A 27,179-nucleotide genomic window follows, 5' to 3' on the forward strand; every position below is an offset into this window, starting at 1 on the left:
CACAGGGATATACACACTGAAACAGAAAGGACCAGGAAGTGAGCAACTAAAGATGTGGCAGGCACACATGGCAGGCACGAAAGCAACAGAGAGTTTAACAATTAATAAAAGAGGCATTTCAAAATCAAAGCTAAAAACAAACCAGTGTTGAAAACAAAAGATAACTTGATGTAAATAGGCAAGAATGTCTTTTAAAAGTCCACCAGGTTCGACAGAAAATAAATCACAGTAGTGGCTTTTTATATTGTCAGATACATCACAAAATCAGATGCAACTTCTGGGAACATGGTCCAAGCAGCAAAGGATTACACAAAGCAACTGGGCTAGAATGTAGCATTGCAGTGAATTAAAAACAAAGGTGTTAATAATTTATACTTTTTGATAAATGCTTCCCTGGAGAATTATCAACCTTCCAAAAGACTATCCTTATTGAAAAGCATGGAGGGGAGCTTTATCCCACACTAGAAATGTGTATTTCTTTAAAAAAATAAATAATTTAAATGTGTTCTGTATTTCTAACAGGTACCATATCCATCTCCTTCCAAGGTGTAACCATTAAATCAGTCCCTATAAAACCCACCATCCTCACGTAAGATATGCCACTTATTATAATACAGGATTATAGAGAGCTGAAGTCTCTGCGTTCAGCATCAACTGCAAAGCAAAATTAAGCTTTATGAAGGTCCCATCCATCAAAGGGCACCTTCATTTACCTCGGCTGATTCACACTGGCTCAGCTCATTCATTCATTCATGTATGAATTCATTATTTGTTCCTCTTTATCCCCGGAGCATTGAGCTTTACATGGGACCGAATCCTGCATCATATGGTGTCACTCCATGTCATGGATCTCTCTTACATACACCCACACCTTCCCACACTATGACGGTGAATCTAATACGTACATCTTTGGAATGTGAAAATACCTTCTAGTACTTAGAGAAAAGCCATAAAACGCTACAGAACGTTTCAACTCACAGAGCCTGAGACTGAGATTGTACACATAAGATTAGTTTTCCTCCATCAACAACAATAATGTATTTCTTGTGTAGCCCAGAATCACACTAGAAATAACAACAACAACAACAACAACATTTATTTATATAGCACATTTTCATACAAACAGTAGCTCAAAGTGCTTTACATATTAAAGAATAGAAAAATGAAAGACATAATTATAAAAAAATAAATCAACATTAACATCGAATAAGAGTAAGGTTCAATGGCCAGGGGACAGAAAAACAAAAACTCCAGACGGCTGGAGAAAAAATAAAATCTGTAGGGATTCCAGACCATGAGACCGCCCAGTCCCCTCTGGGCATTCTACCTAACATAAATGAAACAGTCCTCTTTGGATTTAGGGTTCTCACGGAAGGGCTTGATGATGATGATGGTCACGTAGACTTCTTCCTTTTAATCCGTCCATCATTGTTGGAGCCAAATGCCTCAATAGGCTTTAAAAGACCCGTTTTTTGACAGCCCCCCCAGCCTTATCTCTCTAAGAAGACAAGAAAAACCTACCAAAATAATGGAAGAAATCTTGGGAAAGGCAATTCACAGAGAGACCTCCTTCCAGGTAGACTGGGTGTGCAATGGGTGTCAACTTCCCCTGGTTTTTAAACATGTTTGTACATACTTACCTCATTTCCCAGCTTAATCAAGACATTTACAATCATTACATATACAGTAATAACACAACATCTCATGGTGTTAGCTGAGAATGTTATGTGTGTGGGAATTAGAATGTGTTACAATTTGAATCGCCACCCGCTTCACTGCTACTCAATGGCTGGCCTTTTCAGTGCTGGCCACCGGCAGTACTGAAGTGTTCATACTAGAGGAGACAGTTACTTAGCCGTTCTAATTTGAGTTTTTTTGCATTGATGAGTAAAGATTCTCTTGTTCTTTTTTGTACTTGATTTTCTTATCTTTAACGTTCTTGTTTTTTGTCCAGAATCAGGCCTTGGCTTGTGCTCAAACCTGCTAGGATAGACTACAAGCCTCTGTGACCCTGGACTAAGCAGTGCTGAGATTGTTATATTTTAATTTTCACTTTGAACATAAGCACTGCTTTGACTAGACTAGGAGTTTGTTTGGATTATGAAGCAATAGGTGAAAAGATAAATTGTGAAAAAAAACCCTAAAAACTGCTGCATAATGCTGAGTATAAAAGATAATGCCGAGGTCTCTGTGTATATTGCCTTTAACTAGAATGCAAACATTAAGATATAGCTTAAACAACATAAATACCACCATGTGCAATCATCCATTATGAAATCCGTTTAATTCCTTCTAAATTCACAGAGAGTTTGAAATCTTTCAATTGCAGTTATTTTATTTGTTTTGCTTCCAAAGGAGAACTTTTTCAGCTTTGGAAAACATGGAGTTTATAGTAATAAAACAACGCAATGGGCTGGTTTATTATTATCTCTCCCTCTCTTCTTTTTATAGATGAACTGACCCTACCAACTGTAGCATCTCTTCTACCCTGCTTACCATGGCAAGGCGAGAGTCCAGCAGCAGTCCTGTGGTCCGGCAGATAGACAAACAGTTCCTTGTATGCAGTATCTGCCTTGACCATTACCACAACCCTAAAGTTCTGCCTTGCCTACACACATTCTGTGAAAGGTCAGTATACAATAGTTGTTAGTTTAGTTTTAGGATTCTTCCCATGCAAAACTGAATCTTATGCTATTCAGTTTGAAACGCAAAAAGATGGATTTATGCATGCTGTTAACAGTATGTCTGTATGCTTTATAAATACATGCAATCTGTCTATCCATTCATTTTCCAACTTGCTTCTTCAGTTCAGGGTTGCAGGTAGCCAATATCTATGCTAGCAGTATTGTGAACAAGGAAGGAAGCCATCTGCAGACAGTGTGCCAGTCCATCACAAGACCCATTCACATACTCACTAACATGGAGCCATTTTACAGCTCACACACAGGCACACCTTAGATATTGCATAAGCCATAGTAAAAACATAGTCATATATCACAGCCAGGTTCCATTCTGTTTTTTAGTGTGCAATATAACACATTGCTAGTAGCCTGAAAGTACAATGGCACACAGAAACATATGTGCATACAACCACAGGTTATATTTTATTTTGCATATGAACACTGTAGACACTGTTCACATATGAACACTATTGGCTGTAAGTATTACGTTCTCAAACCCTTTCAAAAACAGCCAATCTACTTTACAAAAAAATGGAAAATATCTATTTTGTGAAAGTGAGGCATGATGGTAGAATGTTGCTGCCTCACAGTGCCTAAAGACCAGTTTGCTTTCCCAGGTGGGCATCTGAATGCACTCTGTCTGGTTTTCCTCTGGCCACTCCAGTTCCTTCCCAAAACCTGAAAATATGAATGTTAGACATTTGCTCGGTTGTGAGTGTGAGAGGGGAGCTGTGTAAATCCCTGGTCAAACAATGGAACAATATTTATTAGAAAAACATGCAGACATGGGAGTATGTGCAGACAACAAAACTCAAATGTTCACATGGAATCCCAGAATACTGGATCTGTGAGTCAGCAATCTTAACCTCTGTGCCACTATTTGAACCTATACATTAAATCTGTTTTTTTTTTAATTATAGTGAAATTATGAATTATTATTTATTCTTAAATAAAATATCTGCTTAGCCAGTATCTGTGTGGATTCTGTATATTATCTCTGTGGCTGAGTTTTTTTACTTTGGCTACTCCAGTTTTCAACTTATACACCAAACTCTTTATTATAACTTAATTACATGCATATATACTCTCAAACCTGCTATATCCTGTTCAGGATCATGGGGGGATCAGAGTGTTTCCCAAGGGGTCACAAGGTGAACAATAATCTTGGGCTGGGTGCCAGTATAAGGCAGGGCCCACTGACCTATAAGGGATAATTTAATGACATCAGGAAACCTACCATGCATGACTTTTGGAATGTGCTTTTTTTAAATTAAAATAGCAGTGAAACTGTATATTACTATTTATAAGAAAACTACCTGGTCAGAATGTGTGTGGAGAGAACCCAGAGAAAAAGCCAGGCATACAATACAACTTACTTTTATATATCACTCTTCACTGAATACAGATGGGGACTGCCGTGAATATATCCTCAGGTAAAATACTGTACGAGTATAGATTATATTGAATGCAGAATTACTAAACAAATATGTTGAAACACACAGAAAAAATTAGGAACTGATTAACATAAATGGAAACCAACAGTATCTATCATTAACAATTGACAAACTATGATCAGTTGACAACGGAAGAGATAAAAATTGTAAAAAAGAAAATCAAAGACAAAGTCAGACATAATCAGTCCTGGAAACCTTGGCCAACTAGCCACCTACCCTTCCTGGATATTTTACAGTGGAGTCTGTACAGGGCCGTTCAGTCTGATAAGAGAATCTTTCCATCTGATGATTCCAATGCTTCCTGTATCTGAGATGACATTTCCATAGGCAGGTGAGCAGTGGCATCAAGTGCCACATCAACATACTGAGAGATAAGAAACTGAATAGAGGAAGGCTAATAACAGATTATAAATATTGCATTAGTTATATGTCTGTACAAATGACTAGCGAACAGAGATGCAATTTGCACAACTAAGCAGCAGCTCTAGTCAGGGTATGCTAAACTAACGTAATGAGTCTTCAGCCTGGATTTAAAAGCAATGACTTAGGGATCATCTCTTATAGTAGCAGACAGATCATTCCACAGCTTTTGAGCCCTGTAAATTAAAGCTCTGCACAATTTTTAACATGTAACATGCAAGTAACAGTAACATGCAAACTCGACACAGAAAATGACAGGGTACAATACTGGAATCTAAAATGATAAATACATAAGGTTGCAGCCTATCCACTCTTCAGATTGCAGCATATCAACTCTGTCACCATCTCACACATTAGGCTAAATGAGGATTCTGAATTAACCCTGTTTTGGTGAGTATTTATAGGAGGGCGTACCCAGTGACCGGTGTCTGCCTGGTACTCAATGATACTGCTGTGATAAACTGAAAGTACAGTATGACCCTTAATTAGATGAAATGGGCTTGAAAATAAAAATACTGTTGATCGATGGACAAACAATAGTACTTATAAAGCAAATGAAAAGTGCTGTGAATGAATACAAATATTATGCAGAATAACAAATAAATAAAAAAACTTTATGCTATAAGTTAAGACAAATTAAGATGGAAAATCATAAGCAGGTGACAGACTTGATGGAAGTTGTGATCAAGCTGTCATAAAGACATTGTGGTATTTGTTTAAAAACACAATGAAAATATTTAGGTGGAAAGACTGATAAAGAAAGTAACATTGTTGTCCAACTTTCTTTTATTCCCTAGGTGTCTTCAGAATTACATTCCTCCGCAGTCTCTGACATTGTCATGCCCTGTGTGCAGACAAACCTCTATCCTCCCAGAGAAAGGTGTGGCTGCTCTACAGAATAATTTCTTCATTACCAACCTAATGGAGGTGCTGCAGCGTGAACCAGAATGCTCTTGTCCGGAGTCCTGTAGCGTTCTTGGATCAGTGAGTGCAGCAGTGGCAGCAAAACCTCTGTGTTGCCCTAACCATGACGGCAAGGTACAGTACCTAACAGGAGAGCATGTGCCTGACAATTATGAAGACTTAGTGACAGAACAGTGTTATTTTAAATATCTTACAGGGATAACCAGCTTGTAAGGGACCATCAGGTAAAAACCTGCCACCAAGGGAGTGCTGGAGAGGGGAAAAAAAGAGAGATAAGATCTGGTGACTAATCATGAGTGACAAGAGCATCAAGGTTCAGGCCCATGTTAAATGACAAGGGTAGAAACTGGTGGGTCAAATATTGAAGTTGGTGGCATAACAGAAATTCATGCAGACACTGAAACAAGTACCACAACTGAGATGGCAGCGTACACTGGAGTTAGAGGGTACATGGAGACAGCAACATAAGCTTAAATTAGTGACACAAAAGAAACAGCAACATTTATTGAAGTAGGTGGCTTAATGGAGGTGACAGCAGACATAGAAATGGTAGAGCAGTAGAAGCAATTGCATACTCAGAGTAGCCGGCTCAATAGATATGGCAATAAAAGTAGGCAGTAGAAGTAACTGGAAACTTGCCTCCAATGGCTAGAGACTCAGGTGCAATGGTTTAAGACTTTCAAGTGAATTTCAGAAAAGAATACTTTGTTGATGGGGCATGTAGGTTCAATGCTTGCTGCACTGCAATCTACAGTAGATTGTATGTAAATGATTCTTCAAATTATAAAACTTATAAACATCATCTAGATCCTTAATTCTCTTTCAATTGCAGGATGCTGCTAAAAGTTTAGTATCTATTGCCTTAATTTTATTGTACTAGGACATGTATTTCTTGATGTGTTTTTTTCTTTTCTCAGTTTCTCTCTAAATCCTGGCAACTTCTCTATTATTTTAAACAAGCCTGAATTTAACTACTTTTAATGTGACCATTTCTGCTTTACATTGCCAAGGCATAATTAGTTTACCAAAATTAAATATAGGCCTCATTTTGACAAACAGGCCCATACTCCAGGCAGCACAATGCTACAGTATAATGGCTGCAGCACATAAATGATGCAAGGGAGAGTCCGTCAAAAAGTCCCACAAAATACAAGCCAGAATCCTAATTGGGCTGCCCCAAAATAGGTCTCATCTCAGGGGAGAGTGACCCTAGGAAACTGGGAGGCTTCAGGCATCTCTACGTCTGAAAGTGTTGAACAGGCTTTTAAAGTTCAAAATGCAAAAACAGTCTAAATGTGTCGACAAGAAGGAGTACTGCTCAGCTCTGGCTTTTACAGAGGCAAATTCCATCAGTATCCTTATAAAAAAGGATTTATTAACAGCACTGCTAACAAAACTCATCCAAAGTGCTTTCAATTGTGACCAACAGGGGCCCCGCCCACCTAGGTTCCACATACAATGGACAAGGAAAATAACAACTAATGGTGACAAAATTAAAAACCCAAAGAAAATTACAAAAATAATTGAAAATTATAAACAGTCAGTCAGTCTTTGTCTAACCCTCTATATCCTAACACAGGGTCACAGGGGTCTGCTGGAGCCAATCCCAGCTAACACAGGGTGCAAAGCAGGACCATATCCCCAGGCAGGGCGCCCGCCCACTGCAGGGCACATGCATACCCACACACCAAGCACACACTAGGGACAATTTAGGATTGCCAATGCACCTAATCTGCATGTTTTTGGATTGTGAGGGGAAACCGGAGCACCCGGAGGAAACCCACACAGACACAGGGAGAACATGCAAACTCCACGCAGGGAGGACCCGGGAAGCGAACCTAGGTCTCTTTACTGCCTCCCAAATTATGAACAACACTTAATAAAAAGATATATAAATAAGAAATGAAGAAAATATTTATACCATACCATTTTCTAAGTTTGATTAATCCTGATCAGGGTCGTGAGGGCTGGAGCCTATACCCACAATCATAAGGCACAACGTAGGAACAATTCCTGCATAGGGTGCCAACCTATTGCCAGGTGAACTCACAGATACACACATGCCAATTTAGCATCACCAAACCTCCTAACCTTCATGTCTTAGGGAGGAGACCAGAGCACCCAAAAAACCCCACAAAGAAACAGTGAGAACATGCAAACTCTACATACTGTGAGGCAGAAGCATTACCACTGTGCTACCTCCAAAAAATTTATAGTAACAAATATTTAAAAATAAATCAGTAAAACAGTAAACTAGATAGTGATAAAAGAAACTAAAGTCAGGGAGGGAACCCCTTCCAAACTCCAAGGGATTAAATTTTACTGTTATTTTGGTGAGGCCTGTTATACATTTGTTCTGTTTTAAATTATCTTTGCACTTCACCTTGTTTATTTTTGAATGTTTTTGGATTAAATTAGAATTCAGTGTGATGAAAAACCTCATTGTGATAATTTTTCTATTTTTTGTTTCATTTTGATTAAGTTAATGCTTTGTTCTATTATATCACATTTTGTTTTTCATGAATGACATTTGCAATCTATTTTGGATAGATATTGTTACCAGGGTGTTGTTTAATTTAACTCCAATGAACAAAAGGGTTGTTAGCTCAGTAGATGATGGCATGAATAGGAACTTAAGTGAAAGGAGAATTATTGCATCAAAAGTCAAATAATACCAATATACAAAGACAAAACATAAGATGTAAGGTGTAGTCAAAACAGGAGCAAGAAGGTCCTAAGCACAGCTAAAATAAATGAAAAAATAAATCACACATTTTCACCAGACAGTTTTTGGTTTACTGAATATCCAAAAGCTTAAATGTCGTGTGCATACCACATACACTTCAGTAAAGGTCATCCACCTCAAGCTAAGCATGTCTGAGCCTAGCTAGCACTTGGAAAGGGGGCCATCTAGGATAAGCCTGGGTTGCTGCTGGTAGAGGTTCTGGTGAGGCCAGCAGAGGGCCCTTATCCTATAGTTTTTGATGTGAATCCCAATGCCCCAAAGTAGTTATGGGGATACAGTGCTGTTAAAATAGTGCTGTCCTTCGGATGAGACATAATATCAAGGTCCTGACTATCTGTGACCATAAAAACATCCTTAGTAAAGAGAAGGGTGTATCTCGATGCCTAGGATAAATTGCCCTCCATGGCCTAGTCATTTTGGCCTTGTAATTATCCCATGTGCCTAATTCTCTATCTCTCTCACCACTTCTCCACCTAACTGCTAATGTGTAGTGAGCCTAATAGTGCAAAAATGATTGCTGTTGCATCATCAAGGTTGGTGCTACGACTCCCAACTCACTGAAGCAAACTGTGTAGTGGGAAAAGTGCTATGTAAATGTAAAGAATTATTATTATTTATTATCTTATAAAGATGGAGAGTGATGACTGAATATGTCATATGACTGCAGTGTGATGTGACTGGCACCTGGCATAGCAACTATAAGCATTAATCTTACAAAAACAGTCACAAAATCATGAGTTCTATCCAAAAAACTGGAACACATAATGGTGTAATGACAACATTTTAATAATGATAAAAATACTGTAAATAAAGGCAGGCACAAAGGACAGGTGGGGCACAACCATGCCAAAGTACCGGATTGGCAGGTGCCATAATCAGCTGTAGAGCTCTATAGTTCTTGGAAGATGGTCTGTATCTGAATGTCGGCTTTCAGCTGTCTTCCATAGTATGTTCTAACAGAAGAGGCAGGGCTTTGTAAGTATGAGGCTCGGCATCAGTGGTCCTCCAGGGTTTCTCTTCCTCCATTCTAAGAAAACAGATGCAATAAATGTAAACAGCAGCATCACACTTAATTCTTTCCCCATATTTGTTCAACACAAACCCGTAAAAAACACTCCCTTGGCTCACACGTCTGACAATATAAAAACAATATTAAAACATAAGAGTTTTAAAACATATTATGCAAAGATATTTACACAGCTTGCAAATGAATTTTGGCACTAAGAGCTTTGATACTTTTTGAGCTCCCAGTTTTCACACCGCCTGCCTGCCTCTTATGTGCTCTATTCTTTACACCTCCTGATCCCACCTACTGTATTTATTCCTTTAGACTGTGCTTCTTTCCACCTTGAGTATAACAGGTAATAGGAGAAAGACAAGGAGAGTCAATGTGAGAAGAAGTGCTTGATGGCGGGATAGAGAGGTGGGAAAGTGGGTAAGCCACCTTGTCTGGTGGACAGAGAGACATAACCTGTGAATGTAAGCCCAGAAAAGCAAGAGTTTCTGTTTGAACTCTATTCATTTTGTTACTTTGATCATCACCCATTTATGGATTTGGTATGAAATGAAACACAGACTGATACTGTTTAGCTTTTTTAGGTAGTTTGTTTTGGGTAGATGTGACACCTATCAGTGCTGCCTTGAGGGTCTGTACATTAGCGGTTATTTCAGTTTGGATACATGTACTATCATCTACTCATGGAAAACAAATACTTGGTACGTTATTTCTATAACATTTCTTGGTACTGAATGATCTGGCAGCTGGCAGTAAATTAAAGTCTGTTGACCAGTACATGATTTTAGTAGTAAAATGTTTCACTCTGTTGCAAAAATGTAAAATCAATCTTTTTATATAGCAAAATCTACTGTTGCGATTTTGCTCAAAATCAATTTGCTTTTAGCATTTTAAGATAATACTAAATGTTCAGCATTCCATTTAGGTCCTGCTGTTTATTTTAGTGGTATTGTGTACACAGACTAACAAACTCACACATCACACACATAGACAAAGATGGTCAAGTTGCATTCTGGGATTGACTAAAACTGTCTTATTGTGCTGAAACCTCAAAGATGGAATTTAGACTTTGTCACAACGTTTATATTGCCACATAATAAGTAATATGTTGGGCAAGTAAACAGCATGTGGTGCAATAGTACTAAGGTGACCAGCCATCCTGGCTAACAGAGCCGATTTCATGCCGTGCATCCCTGTTTCCCAAAAAATAACTTAAATATAACAATGTGCTTTAACTGGCTGCTCACCTCCAAAGCTTTTATTGTGCAACAAACATAGCTGAACTGGCACAGCCATCAAACCACCACTCACACAAAAGAAAAAGCAATGTACTCACTCTGTGTTGTGTAGTGATTTGATGTAGATGCCTATTTGTTTATTTTTGAAAATGTTTTTTTCCCTGTCCTCATCCCAATTTGATGATGATGAGACAAAGCAGGCATTAAACAAATGAGGATGTTCATTATTCACAGGCATGAGTTAACACATGTACTGTACATACTGTACATGCAATAAATGTCCCAGTTTGGGACGTTGAAAATCTGTTCACTCTAAAATCTATGCATGTACAGTATGCAACATTCACATAAATGTGGAAAATCAGAAATCAATGGTAAAAGGAAAAAAAATCTTTATTTTGCTCTTCAACTTGCCACAAATAAAATCACTTGTATCTAACTGCGTACAGTATATGTTCTGAATTAAAGAAATAATTAGAGTGAAAATTACAAAACAGCAAGTTAATCAAGATGTCATATTCTTGGTTTGAGTGTATCATTTGTCAGACAGACAATATCTCTCATATTCTACTAACAGGTAATGGAGTTTTACTGCGAGTCTTGTGAAACAGCCATGTGCCTGGAGTGCACAGAGGGGGAACATCGAGAACATATGACCGTGCCATTGAGAGATGTTGTAGAGCAGCATAAGGCAGCACTGAAGAACCAGCTTGATGCCATCTGTAGCAGGTGAACTACCTTATGTTGTTTTATTGGTTAATCTTTTTACAGGAAGGATATTATTATAAAAATATTATTGTCCTTTAATTTATAATCAGTGCATGATTCAAAGCTGATCATAATTCAACAATATAATACCTACTGGAAAGACTTTTACAAAACCTTGCTTGTGCAAGGATCTCCGATGGTGCATGTGTCCCAGGTATTAGACATCATATACTATTTAGTGGACCTCAGAATGACTGCTGTTATTGGATCATATTCAGGTCATGGATGTCATGTAGTGGTCTTTACTGTAACTGGCATTAATTATCTGAGGTCACCATGGAACTGTTGCAGGGAAGAGTGTAACACACTTCATGTTGCCACTCTGTACTCTCCTCATCATCTACCCTGCATGCCTGATCACCATGGGCTCCAGGGAATTCAGTCGTTCTACTCCTCGTCTCTGGATCTCACTACCACAAAACATTTGGGGCATAGATTCCCTAACCATTTTCAAATCCCTTTTTAAGACTCACTTATTTAGATTAGCTTACACTAGATGACCTTAGGCTATATTCTTATTTGCTTTATTTTCAGTTCCATAGATATATGTACTGTATATGTTTGCATGCATGTTTGTTTTTATGGTGTCCTTGGGTGTTTAGAAAGGTGCCTCGGAATAAAATGTATTATTATTATTAATTTGTCGTTTCATTGTGAAGCACAGGTGCCTTATGCCACCATTACCTTTAAAGGTCTACACACTGTTCATCATAATTTTGTGGGACTACACCTTTGCAAAGATATACACACCTTCCTTTTGTACCACACAGCTCTATAGAAAGGGACAACAGAGCAACCTCATTTTGCATGCCATTAAATTGTAACATCCCATATTTAGCACTACATATAAAACCATAAAAATAAAATGCCTTTTATCTGATCATTGTGATGCATTGGATCTTCAAGATTCATAACCTCATTTACACTGGCCAAGAATGTTCAGTTGTGAAACAATGGCCGGCTGCTTCATAACTTCCAGCTGCAGACTGTTGCTGATACAGAAGGAGGCCTGTCACTGGTGGACAACTGCTTAATCTCTGAGCACTGAACTTTCAGCTCAAATTGAACTTCATAAGATTAAACTGGATTAGTGTGCTAGACCTTGTCTTCATTTGTGAAATTTAGTCAAAACTGAACAAAAAATGGTGTGTTTCAGGATGAACCTTGGAGTTTTTCCACATTTTATTTCATTAAAAGCTCATATTATTCATTGCTTCCATACTTCTAATAAAGCTCATATTATTCATTGCTTCCATACTTCTCACATCTTAATGATGCCTTGCTGTGTTTCATATCGTGGCTGGATGCTTCCTAAATGTAGTGTGTGGCGGTATGTGTCATCTGATGACATACCCAAGATGGCTTATTAAAGAGCCAAAGCTTGCAGTTCAGACTCTGTCTGTAGTTTACCTCATAACACAAAAGAAACATTCTCCAGAAAATGATAAAAAGAGAAAGATTTTTGATTAAGAGTAATTTCTTTCCAACTAAGCATTCAAGTCTATGATATCTAGTTTGTCTGGTTTAACAAACGTTTATATTTCACTTGTTACAGGACTACAATTTCAGATTTACACCACCTAGAAGCAAGTGGCTAGTGAACTTCTCTTTTTTACCTGGAAAGGCGCTCTCAGTGCTCACAATGTGCATCTGCTTTGTGTTGGACAAACACCAGACTATGTAGGTTTCCAGATCAGCTAACTCTCAAAGCCATATTGATTGTCAAATAAGGCTAAGTTGTTCCATTCTTTTGTACGCGAAACATCCATGATCAAAGAATTTGGCCACAGACTAAAATAATAAATGGGTGACTACAGGGGACCAAAATAAGTTTCCTGTACAGGGTTGCTGGGCTCACTCTGTGAGAGGAAGAGGAGCATAGAGGGTCCCGGAGTAAAACCTGCTGCCTCTTTAGGTTAAGAGCACCCTGCTGAAGAGGTTTGTATTCATAGTTAGGAGATATTCCAGGGCATTCTACGGGGGAGTTTTGGGCATGACCAATAGGAGACGACCCGGGGCAGTCCAGGACAGGATGAAGGGATTAGATGAAGTGTTTGGGTATTCTTCTGGAAGTACACAAAATGTTTTTGAGGAATGGATGGCCTGGTCTCTAATGCTTGATATGGTGCCACTGTGACTCTCATTGAAGGAAAGCGTACAGTGAGAAAGGTAATGATAAGAAAAGTTTTCCAAATGAGTTCTCACAGAAGAAGAAATTTGTCAAATGGATTGTGCATTTTTAAAAGCAAGCCTTTTGCTTACTCAAGAACAATACACCTGCACGTTTTGCACATTGTACTCTGCGATTTTACTGTGAAGTTGAAGAGTCAAGTGGTTTGCCTGTGACTTGATCAAGAAATGTTTCTTCACACTCTGCTACACATGTGCTTTCATCATTGTCTACTTTCCATTCAATAACCGTGGCAAAACAATACATTCCTCTCAAAGAATCATACAGCCACGGGTTATGTTTCACTAAAAAACGGATGTGCATTGTAGTGAGCTGAAAAATCATCCAGTCAGTAATACTCTTCACATTCTTTGTATACAGATAGATAAATAAAAGCCCCACTTCTTACTAATCTACACATGTGGGCAACTTGAGGCTTTGTAAAATCTCAGAAGACTAATTTAGGAAAGTACATGTATACATTTTAGGAGGGTTTTCTGGTTGTAAGATTTGGAATATATAGGTTAGATCAAAAGAAACAGATTAAATAATATTTAAGTCTGTGCTTTACTTCACTAAAATACCCACTGAAAATAATGAGAGTAAAGGAATGTCTGACTTGTAAGAGGTTGCTGAGTAAAAAGGACATTATGAGAAAGGCACAATGCAAATATTTTCTGGAAAAAAAGATTGGCAAAGGGGGAACATCTCAGCATACCAGTATTGAAAGACAGAGGTAGGGCCACCTCCAGGAGAACCAGTCAAAAAGAAAGAAAGAAAGAAGAAGAACATTTATTTATATAGCACATTTTCATACAAATAATGTAGCTCAAAGTGCTTTACATGATGAAGAAAGAGAAAAAGACAAAATAAATAAGAATTATAATATGGAAACACTAATTAACATTAAAGGTAAGGTCCGATGGCCAGGGAGGATAGAAAAAAAAAAAAAAACTCCAGATGGCGGAAGAAAAAAATAAAATCTGTAGGGGTTCCAGGCCATGAGACCAGCCAGCCCCCTCTAGGCATTCTACCTAACATAAATGACCTCAATCAGTCCTCATGGTATTCAGGGTTCTCATGGAAGAACTTGACGATGACGGTCATGTGGACTTGTGGAAAGAAAGAAAGAAAGAAAGAAAGAAAGAAAGAAAGAAAGAAAGAAAGAAAAAAGAAAGAGAAAGAAAGAAAGATCTGTGCTCTGGACAGAAAAGAAAAATGCATCTAAGACTTTGGAAAGTAGTAAGCATAGTATGGTCTGGGTGGGTGGAAAAGGTAGGTTGGCAAGAGGTCACCAGGGGCCACATGCATAACGCCGTGCATAGAATTCACACTATAACATGGAGTGCAGATAAAGTCTAAATGTGCTTACACACAAAAAATTCCAGATGCATAAATCTGTGGGAATGCTAACTTCTATGTTTTTCCGCTCCATAAATCCCGCTCAGCATTAAAGTAGTGCACAGTTGCACGTGCCTGCTGTCCCGCCCCAACTCCTCCCAGAATTACGCCTCTTTGAATATGCAAATCAATATAAATAGCCCTTAAGCTCAGCCTTCTGTGAAAAGACAATGGCAAAAGCACGGGAGGAAATAGAAGAATTTCAGTGAATACCAAGTGGAGGCAAGGAAAAACATACTATTTGTTGGTTTAAACAGTAGTATAAACAACAAAAGGAAGTTGATTGAGTGACATAGTGTGTCAGAGAAACTCGAAAGCTCAAGTTCACAAAATCGCACAGTGCCGAAATAAAAAAGAAGTTGTCAGATATCAAAGTCGCTGTGGAAAGGCGAGTCGTAGCCCACCATCTGAGTGTCATATGAAAGCTTAATAGGGGACAGAGAAAAAAAATAGGCACACAGTGGGAAAAAAGCACAAAATGTCAACTATAATCTCAAAATTTCCACTTTAATCACGTAGTTTATTTTCTCATTAAAGTAGAACATGATAAACTTCATCTTAAAATCGTTTAATTTATGAGTTTTTCAAATCCCATCGTAACTAAAGTAGCATGAAATGCTTTGTTTTGTATTTGATCTTCTATGTGCTCTATGTGTGTGAATCGCTACGTGCTTCTTAAACGGGCCTTCTCTTTCTCTGACAGGACACAGAATCCATTACATTCGTAATATTACAGCTCTCTGAATAATTAAAATACTGAGAAGTATACTTGATATAATTTTCATGATGATAGGAGTTAAAGCAAGTTATTAAACATGGGAACACGGTGGCGCCGTGATTGTTCATGCCTCACGTAAGATGCTTGCTGCGCCATGTGTGACCTACAATAAAATAATTTATTGGAGCAGTACTGTCTCTTTCAAACGTACTAACCTCCTATTCCTGTCCTTAATTTTCTTTCTCAAAATACCCAATCGCCGCACAATTAGCTCTGTAATAGACATTAAGCCATCTGTAAGCTTAGAACACCAATTCTTCAAAACTTTTAAGGAACATTGAAATATCTTCATAGTACATGTTTAATTATTCTATCCATCTATCCTTCCAGTGTCATGCCAGCACTTGCAAGAATACAGCGCGAGGCAGGAACAATCCGTGAACGGAGTGCCAGCGGCTCGCTAGTGCTGCGGCACCGTGTCCTCACATGTTTAATTATTAACAATATAGATTATTTACAGTGAGATAATTGCACTTATAAGTACAAAACGTTCTACAAGGAGCATTTTATGGACTGATTGAGTATGTTTAGAGTTCTTGGGATGAAACTTTTTCTGAACCACGACATCTGTACAGGAAAGGCTCTGAAGCATTTGCCGTGTGAGAGCAGTTCAATAGACAGCATGGCTGAGGCAGCGTGTGCTTGATGATGTATACCGTTAATTCTTTTTCTGATCAGCTGTTGTACAGCTGTGATTCACACTCAGATACAGTGATATAAATACTGTACACCGAGTGGTGCAGTGAGAGTAATATGGAAAAGGATGATCCGCTGTGGCAACCCCTAATGGGAGCAGCTGAAATAAGAAGAAGAAGGTGCAGTGAGAGTAACAACGCTAAAGCAGCTATTATATTTTGAATATTTTGACCCTTCTGTGGACCATTATATTGTTACAGGTTAATTACAATCAGATGCATTAAACTAATAAACAATATGCGGTTAATTTTTAATATTTATTAAGCCGCGTCAGGGATGGGGATCTAAAAATTAAAGGATAACCACACAGGAACAGTAGCTCTGCTTTGATGCTGGGTGTCGCCAGTCTGCAAAACCAAGTGCAGAACTTACATATGCCAGGGTATAAGCTACCGTGGAAATCTGCGTGGCTTTACGCTAAGTTTAGGTTTTATACATCATGATTTGAAAGAGGAAATGTTCTTATGCAACATTTTTGTGTGTACGCACCGTTTATACATGAGGTCCCAGATGTCCCAGCTGACAGGGTTTCTACCTGGAAAAGCTGAATCCAAGTTAACCTGAGCCTGGGCAGGTGAGAAGCAGCTATGGAGACCAGACCCTTTGAGAGCTACAGAGGGCTCAAGGATTCTGGCAATCTTGGGACTGTTACGATGAGCTCTGGTCCATAGCCATAAAAGCAATCAGTGGACTTGGTCTGATGTGACTCTGGGGATGACTGAAGTAAGTTATGAGGAAGAGGATGAATACTCACTGTTTTGTGGAAAAACAGATATAGGGTCATGTGGTAAAGTGAGGTCTATGACTGATCGGCACCATTTTAAATAAATACCACACTCACAGCTTTAACGGGCTTCCCGGGTGCAATTCGGGTGGTCCCACAATTAAATGCACAAGTGTAAAATCGCCTGTGGTCATAATTGATGCCGGGAGCTGCTAATCACCACACCTGTGCCACATCCCCATTTTAAAAGAGAGAAGTGCGAGTGTGAGGGGGGAGAAAAAGAAAAGATTGGTGGAGGTTAAAGGGAGAAAAAAGAGAGTGGACAGGAGATGGAAGGAGCTTGTGTGGAAGTAAATGAGTAAGTGAGTGAGCCGAGGACATCAGACTCATATGAACGAAAGCAGGCAGCTGGGAAAAGGGCCCATGACCAGAAGTGTGTGGCTGATACTCCGTGGAGATCTGTTGGAAGCGGTTGCTCCCGCTGAGTAATTCCAAGGAGCAGGAGCAATCAGGAAGGAGAACGGCTTGCCGTGTAAGGCCACAGAAGTCAGCTGGAGTCGAGGAAGCTTGGAAAGGAGAGCCCCAGGATGGGTGCCCTGGTTGTTAGGGACCCGAGTCTCGGTCCAGCGAGGGAACTTGTACATAGCCAAGGGACAGAAGGCAATCAGACCTGTTGAAGGTCAGCTGCATCTGCTGATAGGGTGACTCCTTTGCTGAAAGGCCTGTCTGGGATAAGCAAGGTAGTCACCAGCTAAAATGAAGGCCCCGGGTTTGTAAAAAAAGGACAGCTTCCAGCCCGTTGATTTTAACCTTGTTTTAATGAATTGTGGTGGACGGCTGGCGGTTATGCCCAGCTGGGATGCCTGAAAGGACCGAGGAGAGAGGGACTATACCTTCACTGGGCCATGACAAGGCAGCCGCCCTGGTCTGTATGGGGGCCATGGTAATCGAGCATGGAAGCTCAACCATATTGGGGCACTGTCACTGTGTTGTGTGTTGGAACTGTAAATAAAACTCTGTGTTTTCAGGACATTCTGTGTCTGCCTGTTTGTGTCCAGACTGTACTACCACAGAATATTTATTGTATTATTTTAACCTCCACTTTTTCACGTTTTTCTAGATTATTTATTTATTAACTTTGGAGCACTGGACTTTGGATACCTGCACCTTCCCTTTGCTTTGTGTGATGTCCTCATTTGTCCAGCTCATCCTGGTCATGACTATGGACGGTGTCGGGTTCAAGAGGCTCCCAAAATTGGAAAAGAGATTATGGAGCAGGACCCGCACCGTCACAGGTCATAAAAAAAGAAAGAGAAAGATAGGATGTGAGATAGAGAAGTGGTTTAGTGGTACTGAAGAGGTGGTCAGTTAGGTGAGTCAGGACAACTACAATTAAAGCAGGGCTTTTGTTCTTATTCCATCTTTCTGTGTTTATTTTATGAAAAATAAATAAACCCCTTTTGAAATATTGTTTGTGTTGACATCATTTTTGGCATGGAGAGAGGAACACCAAAAAGGTACCCAACCGCTGTAGCAATGGGTGAAATGCAACAAGTCTCTCCAGATGGGTTGAGATTTTCTAGAAAGACGTTGTTGGAAAAGAAATCTCAAATTATTGTAGAGTATAAAAACATGTAATGGGGATAATTCATAACTGAACATTAACATTCATATCTTTGGGATTAAAACTGTAGTACCCAGGCAGGCAATGTAAGAGTGTGCAAAATCCACAGACATTGGCTGTATGTTTTGGGCCCAGAATGCTGGATCCATGATGCAGCACCACTAAACACTGTGACACAAAAACATACATCTATATTCACACACACTTTCACACCTCATTGTCATGGGGGTCCCATGCCTCTTTGGCAGTGTGGCATTCTATTGCAGGGCCTGCGCACACATAGCAACCGGGCCAATTTTTAATCAGCATTCAGCCTTCCACCAGAAAATGCTCTACACGCATACAGGGGCAATGTGCAGAATCTGTGTAAAGAACGATTAGATGTGGGGTTCATAAACAACTTACTGCATATGTGAAGCAGCAGGGATAACCATGGTACCACCATGCAGGCCTGAGTAAGAACATCTGGAGAAATAATATTTTGAAATGTAAACAGTTATAGTATATGTAATACATTTATATGGGCTTTGTTGTCCGTATCATACCTTAAATATCCTTAATTTTTTGCTGCTATCTTTTGTTTTAATTTGCCGATCTGCCTACAATAATTCTACCCCACTTCAGAAGTGAAGTGCTCATCTTTAAATAAGTACCAGTCATTAATTCAACTAATGTACTCGAGGCAATTGAAGGTTAAGAGCAGGTTAGGTTGATTAAGGACTCTAAATGGGCACTGGAAGAATGAGTGCATGTGAGTCTGCCCTGCAATAAGACTGGCACCCTTTCCAGGGCTGGTACTTGCCTTATAACCTGTGCTGCAGAACAAACTGTGGCTCTGCATTATGTTTTGTTGGACTGAACACATACTGGGAATAGAGTAAAGTTGAATTCATCTCAACTTTGGATTGTTTTGACTTGACACAGCAAGTGGATTTTCCCACTCATACTAAGGGTCATATTTTTGACTTGCTTTGTTCAAATGGCTTGAATAATGTCTCTGTCTCAGGTTCACTCTCTGGTTTTTCTGATCATAAGCTTATTGAATGTAACTTTAGCATTATTACCACTACATCTGTCAAGAGAAAGTCTGTCTCCTATCGCAACATCTGTTAATTCTGATTTGTTTGCTGCTTCCCTTCTGTTTTCGTTTCTTTCTGAATTGCATAGTCTTCCCTCTCCTGAAAACATGGTTTCCCTTTATAACAGCTGTGTTTCCCAACAGTTAGATAACTTTACTCCTTTAAGAACTAGGCATGTTCCAGCCTCTCGCTCCTGTCCCTGGTACACCGATGTGCTCAGAGCTATGAAAACTAGCCGGCGTCTTGAACGGCTTTACAAGAAAACGGGCCTCATAGTTCACTCACAGCTTTACACTGAGCACATACTTAAATATAGGGATTCCTTTAACACTGCTCGCTCCAACTATTATTCCTCTCTCATAAATGGTGCTAAGACTAGGCCTAGAACCCTTTTTAGAACTGTTAATAAACTCCTCCAACCCCCTCCTCTAGCATGCCCCAATACAGCTGAACAGTGTCAGGTTTTCTTACATTTCTTTAATACCAAAATTGATCAAATCTATCACAGTTTCCACTCTACAACTCAATCACTCACTCATTCTGATCTGCCATCTCCATCATCAAGACTCACTTGTTTCTCTCCTGTTGACTCTCTTGCCATCTCTGAACTTATTAATAAGTCTAATTCCTCCTCCTGTCTGCTTGATCCTGCCCTCACTTCTCTGCTTAAGACATGCTCATCCATAATTAGTATTCCTTTTGCCTCATTGGTAAATGCATGTTTCATTTCAGGTTCTGTCCCTACTGCCCTCAAAACTGCTGCAGTTACCCCAATCCTTAAAAAACCTGACCTGGATTCTTCCTTTCTCTCCAGTTACAGGCCCATCTCTGATCTCCCTTTTTTGGCTAAGGTGATGGAACGCGTGGTTGCTACACAACTTCATGCTTTTCCACTAGATAATACACTCTATGAGCCGTTTCAGTCTGGCTTTCGTACACAGCACAGCACTGAGACAGCTCTTCTCAGAGTAGTCAATGATCTTCTCCTGTCTGCAGATTGCGATTTCCTTAATATTCTCCTCCTTCTTGACTTAAGTGCAACATTTGACACTGTTAATCATGAAATCCTCCTGTCACGTCTCTCTGCTGTAGGCATCTCTGGCTTAGCCCTTCAATGGGTCACATCATATCTTTCTAATAGGCAACAGATTGTCACACTCGGCCGATATAAATCCTTCACCTCTCCTGTGTTGCATGGTGTCCCTCAGGGTTCAGTCCTTGGGCCATTACTTTTTTCTACTTTATATCCTTCCTTTGGGTCAGATTATTCGCAGACATGCCCTTAACTTCCTCTGTTATGCAGATGATATACAATTATATCTTAGTACAGACTCCCCTACAGATTCATCTCCCAGCACACTCACTGACTGCATCACTGATATTAAGCTATGGATGGAAAAAAACTTTTTTAAACTGAATGCCAATAAAACTGAAGTGTTACTGGTAGGTCCAAAATCCCAACTTTCTAAGGCATCCACTTTCTCTGTTTCTGTTGATGGTACACTTGTCAAACCTGCTCCTGTTGTCAGAAATCTTGGTGTTTTGTTTGATTCATCACTTAACTTTGAGCTACACATTAGGTGTCTTTCCAAAATTTCATTCTATCATCTCCGTAACATTGCCCACCTCTGTCCATTTGTGTCCTTTAATGATACTCAAACTCTGGTTCATTGCTTCATAATGTCTTGTATTGATTATTGTAATTCCCTCTTCATCAGTCTCCCTGCAAAATCTATACAGAAGCTACATTACATTCAGAACTCCGCAGCCAGAGTCCTCACCCACACAAAGCGTTTTCCTCACAGCTCCCCTGTTCTCTCCCACCTTCACTGGTTACCAGTTTCATCAAGGATTAAATTCAAGATTCTGCTTGTCACCTTCAAAGCCCTACATAACCTTGCTCCCCTCTACCTCATTCAGTTACTAGCTCCATACACTCCTTGTCACTCTCTCAGGTCCTCGAGCAGTAATCTCCTTACTGTCACCAGATTCTCCACCCTGGGAGGCAGGTCCTTCAGTGCTATAGCCCCTCAACTCTGGAACTCTCTTCCTCAGTCTCTCCGAGATTGCTCCTCTTTCTGCAGTTTTAAATCTCAACTGAAAAGATCCCTCTTCTACGAACTTTTATCATCTGTGTAATTATTTTTTTACTCTGTATGTAAAGCGACCTTGGGTTTGTGAAAGGCGCTCAATAAATGCAACTTATTATTATTATTACTATTATTATTAATGTAAGCTGAACCTAGTAATGTCAGGAGAGTACAAGATCACAATATGACTTGATGGGATGCCAATCCATGTCAGACAAGAATACCTGCTGTACCTTTGGCCTGAATGTAAAGCTGAGTGCATAATTTTTCATCACTTAATGCATTTTAACGTGTCCTCTATGACTGTGAGTAGGAGTAGAGTGACTACTTTCTACAGAACAATCAAAAGCCGACAAAGGTATATTGAGATCTCTGCCCGGAAATCCTTTAGAATACAGAAAGTCCAAAAGGTCAAGTGTCATGCAGTTCCCATACATCTGAGTAGGGAGGAAATTGAAAAAGGCCTGAGATGGAGCCGAAAACGGGAGGCAATCTGCTTCCTTGGAGAATGTCTTGAAAGGATCAGATACCAAAACAGATCCAATCTCTGAACAGTTTATACCTCTTAGACCTGGAAAGTTATCAGTAGTCCAGGCATTCTCAATAGGCAAAGGCAATTCAATCTTTTATTTAAGACTACTTAGGCCGTCTATGATTCACTGTGATAAGAATGCCTTGATAGATTAGCTCAGTATTTAGTTAAATTGTAAATAATAAATAACTACAGAGGCTGAGCAATGAAATGAAAAATGCATGAGCTGAACACAGCTGTAGGGCACTCTATTTTGCCCTGTGCATTCAAGTCATCACAATACCAGCCAGCAGAAGATATATTAGCTAAAGCTGATCTTGAGCATTGGATTGTTAGCTTTCTGCCATGCTGGAGATGCAGAACAGTTACTGTTTTAAAACATAAAAAAGCATCAAATCTAATGAGAGCAGGTCATTCAGCTCAAAACAGTTTAACAGTTTCTTCTTGGCACTGCTTCTCTAAAATAATATCAAGTTGAGACTGCACTGCTTGCCAAATTCTTTGTTTGAAGAAATATACATGTTGTTGAAATATTTGTATAAAATTGCCTTTTGACCAGCTTCCATTTAGATTAGATCATCAGATTAGATTAGAAAAACTTTATCCCAAGGGGAAATTCTACACATACAGCAGCAGAGAAATGAAAGCAGACTCACATGACACATAATACAGCCAATCAATCAATCAATCAACCAACCAATCAATCAATCAATCAATCAATCAATCAATCAATCAATCAATCAGTATGTTGCAAAAATACTTAAAGAATAAGTCAGGAGGAAGCACTAAATTACCTGATAGGAGTGGGTAGAAAAGACCCCCAAAGGCACTTCTTAGTACACTTTGGTGGAATGAGCCTGTGGGTATAAGTGCTCCAAGAGAGCACCTCCTGGAAGGGTTGGAGGGGATTTTTCATGATGATATCCAATTGTGCTACCATCTCCTTTTCCACAACTGCTTCCAGTATGTCCAGGGTTCACCTTGTGATGGAGCGGGTTTTCTATTATGTCTAAGCAGGTATTGTGCTTCTTTTGAGGTTAAGTTGACTCCCCAGGTGACTGTAGCGTAGAACAGCAAACTGGCTACTATGGATTGATAGCACATTTCCAGCAGCTTGCTGCACACATCAAAAGCCCTGAATGTCCTTAAGAAGTACAGTCTGCTCTGGCCTTTCTTCTACGGTGGCACAGTGTTGTCAGTTTATACAAAAAGCAATTCTGAATTCTCTTTAATCTGGGTTAGGGAAATGGAACATTAGAGCCTATCTCAGCAGCATCAGGCACAAGGCAGAAACCAGTTCTGAATAGGGCACCAGTACCCTTAAATGGTTTATTTATTTGTAAAAATGAGTTTCAAGTATATCAGTATTTCCCACAGTAAAATTGAGAATACTCAGTTATGGTATGTAAATAATGGAGAGCATGAAACTTACAGGGTTTGGGGGGATGGCCACCCCATATACTGAAAAGTAGCAAATAAACTGTGAGTTTACAAATGCGCTCAAAACAGAACTGAATACAGCAGGTAGACAAAGGCTTTTATATGGTGGGGACAGGTAGGGGATGGTCTGGGGTGGCTGGAAGAGGAAATGACTCCTGTGGTAGGTGGGTTCTGAAGGTAGTTAGTCATCAGGAAAGGCTGGAAGTGATGTTATCAGAAGGTGGGCTTACAGTGACATCAGTGCTTGGTTGGTTCTTCAGCTGGTCTACAGAGGGACAAAAGGAGGGATGGTTAAGTGTCAGCCCCAACTCTTGGTCCGGCTGAGCAACCACATTATTTGAGCCTACCAACCTTCTCCCAAGCACACACGCGTGATAAGTACAAACCAACAATGGTATATCATCTAGCTTTAGCCCATTTCATTGTTCCATGTTATACTTTTAATCTGTAAATAAGAATAGGATGGATAAATAGATAGATAGAACATAATAACATTGTGTTATCCATAATGAAGTGAAATTAAAAGGAACCGACAGTTTGTATCATAATCTCTGAAGCATAACTAACAATACAAGTGCACTAGCTATAGGGATTAGCATACAATACATAGTGTAGATCACAAGAAAAAAAATATTAAATATGCAATTATTCCTCCGTGTTTACCTTTACAAGAATCATAGGGTAGACATTTACTACTACATCCTCACCTTTGCTGGTTATTGTGTACCTCTCTTACAAATTAATATTAGAAGTCTTTTTGTGTGAAAGAATTTGGGATGATCATACTGTATCATAGGTCACCTTACCTTTCATTTTTATGTATTTTGCATTCTGCTCTGACAATTAATTAGCAACAACTGCAGCATTGCTCTCAATGAAGAAGGTTTTCACACACCAAAAAAGGCAAATTTCTCCATGATTGTTCACTCTGCAACCATATTCATTAGTAGATGATCATAGTCTGGTATACTAGCCTGTCAGACATTCAACTTTTTTCTGAACCTATGTATATACTTAAGAACCATAAGCCTATTCTGGCAGCAGTTCTGTAAGCTGATATTGGACCGTCAATGGGCTCATTCACTCACACATTGACAGCCACACTGGGTTCATTCAGAATCACCATTTTTATGTAACCTGGAGCACCTCGAAAAACATTAATGCTAATATGGGAAAAAGGAGCAGACATAAGAGACACAGAACAAAACAGAATGAGTTAAAAGAAATCTGAATGGCAGCTTTTTTTTACATTTTTCTTTTCAGTAATTGCCACTTTCTTGCAGTTAGCCAGAAGGAACTTGCAATTTAATTAGGCATTTCAAGTTTTACAGTATTCATCTTGTCCTGCTGGTCAGCAGGGATAGCTAGTTATTGCCCATCAACTCCTGGCCTTCATTTTAACTCGACTCTCCTATTCCAGGGCCAGCATGAGACTCACTCTGCTACCTTGCCCAATCTTCAGACTGCTTCTCCCTCCAGTCAACCCAGCTACTCTCAGTATTATCCTCACCAACTGGACAGAGAATTCTTAGTGTCCAGTCATCACTGGGAACAACCCTGTCTGCCACCCTTCCCCTGTGCAGTCTTCTACCAGAAATTCATATCTGGTAGTTTTCCTCTCAAAGACCTCCTCACAACCTTCTTAACATGGTACCATCAGCTCAATGAAGATGGTATTTTGTGGCTGAGAGGATCTGATCATAATGCTTCTTGAACAATCTGTGGAAGCAGCAGGTTTCTCCCAAGGTCTGCTGTCATATCTCATGATGGACCTTTATTCCAAAAAGAATCTTTCATTTTTTTAATTTACTTTGTACAATTTTCACCCTGCTTGACAAATGCAATTAACTTTTCAGATCCTCCTGGAGCTTGATGGATCTTCTGTTTTTATTGCTCCAGGATATCCATAGGTTACAAAGGGTCTTCGTCCTTTTTTGTGACAATCTGCACCTCCCTAGGGACAATGCTTCTCTGCACCTTGAGAGGATGTTACTCTTTCCTCCACAAAGCTTGCACAATGGATCCTCCCTCATGTCTCACTTAAATAGATTCACTAGTGGTGGTATAGTGTCCACCAAAGGAAAAACAGAAAAACATTATTAATGCATTCTTGCCAAGTTTTCAAAAAGCTTTGGACATATCCTCTAAGAGGGAGAATTTGTTTTATTTTTAATAAACTCTTCCTACTAAATATGATCATCCCCTTTTTCAGAACAGCCTTTACACCCTTTGTTTTTAAGTAACTTCTACATACCTTATAATGGAATCCACTTTGTATTTTTTAACAGCACGTTAGTCTTCTTTCCAGGATAGCTCACTGATGTTCAGTTGCTCCTTTGTTGTTTCTACTTTGTTACCCCTTATAGTTTTTGATAAATCTTCCTTCCTGTGAATTTCCACATACAGTAGGTCTCTGTAATGTATACTGTATCTCCACATTGTACTTTGTATATAACAGTCGTCCTGACCTGTTTTCCCCTGCAGAAATTTTAGTAAGCCTGAATGGATCCTTGATAAATGGTGGCCTCTTTCTCTCCTGTTCTCTCTTCTCCTTTCTTATATTCTTTGCTCTGCTCATTCTGCAGAGCTGCTGCCTCAGGCCTATAATTAGCTCTCCTATTCCCTGCTGTCTTAAAATTGTGTATTCAGGTCTCTCTTCTTAGGGGGTCTCTCTCTCTCTCTCTCTCTCCTACTTTTTACGTTCCCCAGAACACTATTCCTCTTGCTTACTTGGTACCAAAGTATTTCTTTGCCATGTTGTAAATTATTGCTGTCAGTGTATTCACCTTCTTTAAACTTGCTGTCACTATCCACATTAAAGGAACACAGTCATCTAAGAAAAAAGAGCCTGCTCTGGCCTTTCTTATGCAGTTCCTTTGTGTTCCAAGACCAGTTCACCCTGTCATTGATGTGGATCCCCAAGTTCTTATAGGAGTGGAAGACCTCTAGATCCATTTGCTGAAGAGTGACAGACCATAGAGGCTTGTTTTCTTGACAGTAGATTCATTAATCACTAGAAACTAATATTAAAGAGATATACGGTTAACAAATTGGTAGCACTGTAACTTTTTGAACATTTTTTCTTGAAATGTCAAAAAACATCAGACATATAGTACATGTTTTTGTGTGGAGTACATCACATTTTACATGTGCTGACACCAATAAATTTGATTCATTGGGAAACCTATGTTTAATGTATTCCAGGTAAAAATAAAAGCCATAAATGATCTTTCAGAAACAAAGAACCAAACTCACACTGTATTTTATATTATACACAATGTATAAACAGCGGTATATGGCGTGTAAGCCCAATAACTCCAAAATGAATCGTAGAAGGTGAATCTCAGAGTGTATGAGAACAAGGGGCAACCACTAAGAAGGATATCAGGGAGGTTAAAA

At 39.3% G+C, this 27,179-nt stretch overlaps 1 protein-coding gene across 2 annotated transcripts in view; it reads left to right on the plus strand.

The window, feature by feature from the left end:
• Positions 1-27,179, plus strand: part of LOC120523085 (tripartite motif-containing protein 3-like) — a 124,467-nt gene that overhangs the window by 27,020 nt on the left and 70,268 nt on the right. For both annotated transcript variants that reach the window (XM_039744054.1, XM_039744055.1), the window contains exons 2-4: positions 2,452-2,628; positions 5,353-5,593; positions 11,056-11,207. In XM_039744054.1, coding sequence (XP_039599988.1) covers positions 2,498-2,628; positions 5,353-5,593; positions 11,056-11,207 — 524 coding nt within the window. In that variant the 5' untranslated portion in view covers positions 2,452-2,497. The remainder of the gene's footprint in view (positions 1-2,451; positions 2,629-5,352; positions 5,594-11,055; positions 11,208-27,179) is intronic.

This window comes from Polypterus senegalus, chromosome 2 (genome assembly GCF_016835505.1).
Source record: "Polypterus senegalus isolate Bchr_013 chromosome 2, ASM1683550v1, whole genome shotgun sequence".
NCBI classification, from domain to species: Eukaryota; Metazoa; Chordata; class Cladistia; order Polypteriformes; family Polypteridae; genus Polypterus; species Polypterus senegalus.